General features: G+C 44.0%; 1 protein-coding gene across 2 annotated transcripts in view; it reads right to left on the reverse strand.

The window, feature by feature from the left end:
- The window catches only part of RELL1 (RELT like 1), a 102,880-nt gene extending 98,005 nt beyond the window's left edge, over positions 1–4,875 (reverse strand). Inside the window, exon 1 of one of the 2 annotated variants that reach the window (XR_012882578.1) lies at positions 4,574–4,875. Coding sequence is in view for 1 of the 2 variants with exons in the window: in XM_075859016.1 (XP_075715131.1) it covers positions 4,574–4,646 (73 nt within the window). In the remaining variant the exon portion in view is untranslated. The remainder of the gene's footprint in view (positions 1–4,573) is intronic. The other variant, XM_075859016.1, reaches the window with a different exon arrangement.
- Between the last annotated feature and the right edge of the window lie 1,125 nt (positions 4,876–6,000).

A 6,000-nucleotide genomic window follows, 5' to 3' on the forward strand; every position in this document is an offset into this window, starting at 1 on the left:
CATCAGAAAACGAAAGAATTTTTTTTTTATTACGGTTGGCAAAAGTATCGAAATTGGTATCGAAATCGCAATACTAAACGAAGTATCGGTATCGAAGTCCAAATTCTGGTATCGTGACATCCCTACAATGAACGCCACTTGACAACACAACACATCGATCAGTGGTAATTTAGCTCTCTTTATATGGAGCAGTGATGGTAATGTATGAGAACAAACGTTAATACGATCATTCATTTTGTATCTCGCTGGCAGCACCTACTGCTTAAAGAGGCTCCGTCACTAGTTTATTAATGCCCTATCTCCTAGATAATCTAGTAGGCCCCGTCACACTGATAATGCTAGTGACAATTGTGTCCCAAAACGTTTATTAAAAAGTTGAGCTTTTCTAAATATAGAAATAAGGCTATACTGGACAAGTGGGTGTCACTGTCAACACCGGCAACCCCCCTGAGGTGAAGCTATGTCACAGCCTCTGACTCTGCCCAATCAGCATGGAGCTGCTTCACACAGTGTGAGAGACTGAGGCTGGAGGGAAGGGGGTGGGGGTCACTTCAAATAACCATATCTCCAGCTGTGGACCACCTAGAACAGTGGTGGCATACGGCACCAGGATCGCAGTTCTAGCGGTGACACAATCTGAGGTATCACCAGTTGAATACAGTCGGGAATGGAAGCTGTATACTATATGATCACGCTGTGTTGCTAGGCAGGGAAGGGGGAGAAGCTGTATGCCGATTGGACAGCGTCATACAGAAAACATTATACCGCCCAGAGTGAAAAGGAAGCGTTCCCTCCTGTTTGGCAAATATAACCACATTAGCATATTTAGAAAAATACAAAACTGTGCAAATAATAAACACTTTTGAAAAAAAATGACACTGTAGTTATCAGAATCACAGCGCCAATTAGTCAGGAGATAGGGAAGTAATAAACTGGTGAGATCCTCTTTAAACAGAGAGATGTGCTGCCGGGAAGTGACCATTTTTTGGCCACATAAAAGATCCAGTCAGCCGACGGACGAGCGTTTGCTTGTTTTTCATCTGATCGCTCCTCTGTTTACACAAAGCAATGATCGGGAACCAGCATTTACACGAGCGCTCACGTGTACTCGTAAAAGGGCCTTTAGATGGATATCCGGATCATTAAAAGATATGAGAACACTGTGAGAGTGCACAAAAAGTACTCCACAGACTAAAGTGACGGACCGCTGAGATCAGCATCTGACATACGTTACGCTGCCCTATAAATGACGATACGGGTCCCTTTAAAGAAAACTTATAAGTGTCAGAAGAAAAAGGGGCAGGCGACTTGATAAATATGGTGCTCAGTGTCATTTTTTTTCAATGCAATTTCCCAGAACACTGTGGGGAAAAGTTACCAAAACTGGTGTATTATAAGTCAGCCTTATTATGAAGCCCGCAGAGGTAAAATGCGACTAATTTATTAAGACAAAAGCCTCTTAATACATTAGTCGCATCTTGTGCTGTCCTTGCGCCAGAACGTGGATAAATCTCATATATAATTGATTATATTGAATAATAGTAAATGTGTCGGCCTGCAGTGGCCCCGCCTCTTCCACCAAGCCCCACCCCTTTTCAAAGTGTCAAGAGCATCAGAAATTGGTAAAAAGTCTCAACTTTGGCGTAAACCTTTTAATAAATTCCCCGTGTTTTCTGCAGGGATTGAACGCACCAAAAAATCATGACATGTGGTCACCAAAAATGACAAAACAACAATCCTTCTATATGAACACAAACGTAGAACGACTCTGTACAATTTCAAGTAGTATCAGGCTGTAATGCGGGACCCCTAAACTTCTAGAGATTTACTTCCGTCTGATTCCTTAAAAATCACGACATTGCTCCAGAGTATTGTGTCATATACAGCACCATACGGCAGCACTCCGAGTGCCTACGGCGACTTAATACGGAACCATAGGGACATGAGGCGAAAGCATGAGGCTTTAGAAGTATAAAACCACTTTACCGTACATATACAGCGCAGGTCAGGTGGGGGAGTATGGAGCGGGCTCACGGGCGCCATAGAACGAGCGTGTTGGCTGTATGTTACAGTCGAAGATTCAGTGAAACGAGCGGGATCCCGATCATTTAACCCCTTAGATGCCGTGGGCAGAAGCGACCGCGGCATCTAAGTGGTTAGTAACAGGGGGCGGCCCCATGAGACGCAGCATCTGCCCTCCCGTGACACGATCGCCGGGTGCCAATGGTTGGCATGGCAGCCTGGGTTCCTGATAAAGGTCCCCAGGTCTGCCATCTTTGTACTCCTATGAAGCACTGCTTCCGGAAGGGCTTAATGGGAGACGGTCAGTATAACGATAATACATTAGTAATGCAGTAGAGCACGCAAGCGATCTAACAATCGCTGGTTCAAGTCCCCTAGGGACTAATATTTATATATATATATATATATATAAAGTTTGTTAAAAGTTAAAAACCACCCCCTTTTTCCAATTTTCCCATGAACAATTTTAAAAAAATTAAATATAACTGGTAGCACCGCATCCGTAAGAGTCTGAACTATTACAATCTAACATTATTTAACCTGCACAGTGAATAAATGAATGAATTGAAATGCCAGAATCGCTGTTTTTTGGTCACTTCATCTCTTACAAAAAAAATAGACTAAAAAGTGATCAAAAAGCCTGATTTATGCCTAAACAGTACTAATAGAAACTACCGCTCAACCTGCAAAGAATAAGCCCAAACACCGCTCAATCAGAAGGAAAAAAAAAAAAAGTTATGGCTCTGAAAACACGACAAAAACACAAATTTTATTTTTAACAATCAGTTTTTTCCTTGGAAAAGAAGTAAAAACATGAACAAACTATATCAATTTGGTATCGCTGTAATCGTAATGACCCGCAGAATAAAGTTGACAAGCCGTTTTTACCAAAACAGTGAACACCGTAAAAACGAAACCTTTCCAAAAAATTTAGGAATCGCTGTTTTTTTTCCCTATTCCGCCCCACAAAGAAATGTTATCCAGTTTCCCACTACATTATATTGTACCATAAACGGTGCCCTGAACATCGTCAACTCGTCCTGCAAAAAACAAGCCCTCATACAGCAATATTGACAGAAATATAAAAAGTTATGAATTTGAGGGTGGGGAGGAAAAAAAAAAAATGTGAAAATGCGAAAAATGGCTGCGGCGGGATGGAAATATAAAGTCTAATTTGTCCATAGCATCATAGTTATGTACGACGCTAGGAGTCCCTGCCTCGCTGCAGGACAACTGTCCCGTACTGTAATCATGTTTTCAGTAAGGGACAGTAGTTCCACGGAGAGGCAGGGACTCCTAGCGTCGTACATAACTACGATGCTAGGAGCCCGGCCCCCTGCAGTGTGTTCGGTCCGGGTCTTCCGGCCGAAATACGTTCCGTCCATTACGGACGTAACATGGTCGTGTGAACCCAGCCTTACATGCAGATATATAGCGGATTTCTCCTCTTCTAGAGCTCGTCCACACGCTGCGGAATTGCCGCATTTTTTTCTGGACGGAATTTCGGACAGAAAATACGCAGCAGAATCCAGTAGCAGCAGGTGGATGAGATTTAACAAATCTCATCCACACGCTGCGTAAAAATAACGAGCAGAAATTGACCTGTGTTTTTCAGAGATGTCGCCATCTCCTAACATTGTGAAAAACGCCGCAAAATACGCACCATTTTCTGCCGTAAAAACCACAGGAAATTGTGCGTGGACAAGCCCTTACATTGAAAATGGTGAAATACACAGCGAACATCCAGTACAGAAGGAGCTGATGACCGGAAACATTGCAGCCATTTATGATTCCATCCGGCAAACGTTCTGCAGCGCGCGGAGATCTGTCCAAAACTCATCCACACGGCTGGGACTGTAAAATACGCTCCAGATGTTCCGTGACCAGACAACAGAGTGACCAGGACAAGCAACACTAATATACACATGAAAACCTGAGGGGATTATTACATATGTCATCACAGGTAACAGGTAAATGCCAGGAAGAGAGGAAACCCATTCATATCAACCGCAAAGTCTGTGATAGATAGATAGATAGATAGATAGATAGATAGATAGATAGATAGATAGATAGGTAGATAGATAGATAGATAGATAGATAGATAGGTTTCCCCGTTCATCAGTGTAGCGGCTCCTGTCCCCCTGATAACACTTCTTGTCTTCTATGTATGTTATCTGCTCTTTGGTATATAATATTACAATCCCTATGTATTATATAGTCAGGACCGTTCAGACGCCGATATATCAGTTTCTGCCCCGCTTGTATACATAATGTACATATCAGATAGAAATGACAGTAAAGTCCTGGCCACCACACCCCGTGTACATGAGCCGCCACACAGCCAGGTGAACGGACTATACAAGAAGGTGGTGGCGGCGGACGTGTACATATAACCTAGAGTGCGGGAACATCAGACCCCGGCCCGGGACATGTCCCCCAGATCATATCACTGAGCGCCAGGTAACTGCGATGCTCAGGTACAGCGCGGCCGGAAAGTTTACAGAGTTGCAGCTACAAGTTACCATTCCACCGGGGCGGGGCGTTCTCTTACCGGCGCTACGGATTTTTTTCCACGGTAACTGCTCGGTCTGCGTCCACAGATGAGGCGTCACAACCGGAGACATCTCTGCTCTGTCGCCCGTACTCTCCTCAGCCTGTCACTCAGCGCGGCCACCGGAGCAGCAAGGGGGCGGGGCGGCGATGAAGGTGTGGCTCCGAGGAAGGCGGAACCATACAGATACACGAGTGTCCTGTATCCTCCCCGCCCGCCATCTTGTTAGAATGTCCCGGGGCTGTGAGGGCGCAGAGTAGCCCAGAATACAACAAGGAGCAGTATGGCGGCTGCCTGCTGAACTTTATCAATGCGTCTCACTATGCTAATTGTTGCCTTGAATATATGTTTAAGAGGGAACAGTTGTCTGTAGCAACCAATCAGATTCAAATTTGCATGTTCCAATTCAGGTTAGAAAATGAAAGATGCCAACTGATTGGTTGCTATGGGTTACTGCCTATTCACTTTATGAAATAAATGTAAAAAAATAATGATTCAGTGAAGAATTATGACATTGATTTGCACAGTATGGCGCCACTTGGTGTTCAAAGTGTATAGCCGTGTGTAAGTACCTATGAGCGGAGTGCTGGTGTATACACATGCTCAGTCACTCTTCCCACAGCCAGGTCTCTGCATAGTGATCCTTTGTTCACTGCCGAGCAGCCAATAGAAATAGCTTTCTGTCCTTGTCAGGAAAGGAGCAGAGACTCTGCAGTATAATAAGGCCCTGTTCATATGGCATGTATTTGATGCATTTTTCAGTGCGTTTTATGTGCCAAAAAAATGACATCAATGGGTAAGCGCATTGTTAGTGCATACAACGCGTTTCCTTACACGAGCGTGTTTAAAAGCGCGTTGTGTAAAAAAGAAGTGTCAGGGCAATTCTTTGCCGCATAAAAGGCGCCTAATTCCCATAGTCAATGGGAGTCCTAATTACGATCCGAAAGCACGCACAAAACGTGTCAAAGAACAAGTTCATATGTCTGTTTTTTTAGCTGTTCACACTGAGTTTTTTGCTGCGAAAACCGCGGCAAAAAAGGTCCAAAAGTGCCTCCCATTGATTTCAATGGGATGTGGGGGTGTTTTTTTCCCGCGGGCGAAAAAAAACGCTTGCGGGAAAAAGAAGCGACATGCCCTATCTTGAGGCATTTTCCACCTCAAAAACCCCATTGAAATGGGAGAGTGGAAAAAACGCTGCAAGCGGCGTTTTTTTGATGCGTTTTTTTCCTTAGCCTGTTGAAGACAGAGGAAAAAAATACGCAGCAAAAAAACACTGCAAAATTTGCGGCAAAAAAAAAGCCTGTTGTGCAAAACCACTTTTAAAATAAAAACGGCGCTGATTTTTACTGGCAGGATTTTCTGCCTGCAAAAAACTCAGTGTGAATAGAGCCTATAGCTGAGGAGACTCCTCAGCTTGTTAGGATTGT

Source organism: Rhinoderma darwinii, chromosome 1 (genome assembly GCF_050947455.1).
Source record: "Rhinoderma darwinii isolate aRhiDar2 chromosome 1, aRhiDar2.hap1, whole genome shotgun sequence".
Classification (NCBI taxonomy): domain Eukaryota; kingdom Metazoa; phylum Chordata; class Amphibia; order Anura; family Rhinodermatidae; genus Rhinoderma; species Rhinoderma darwinii.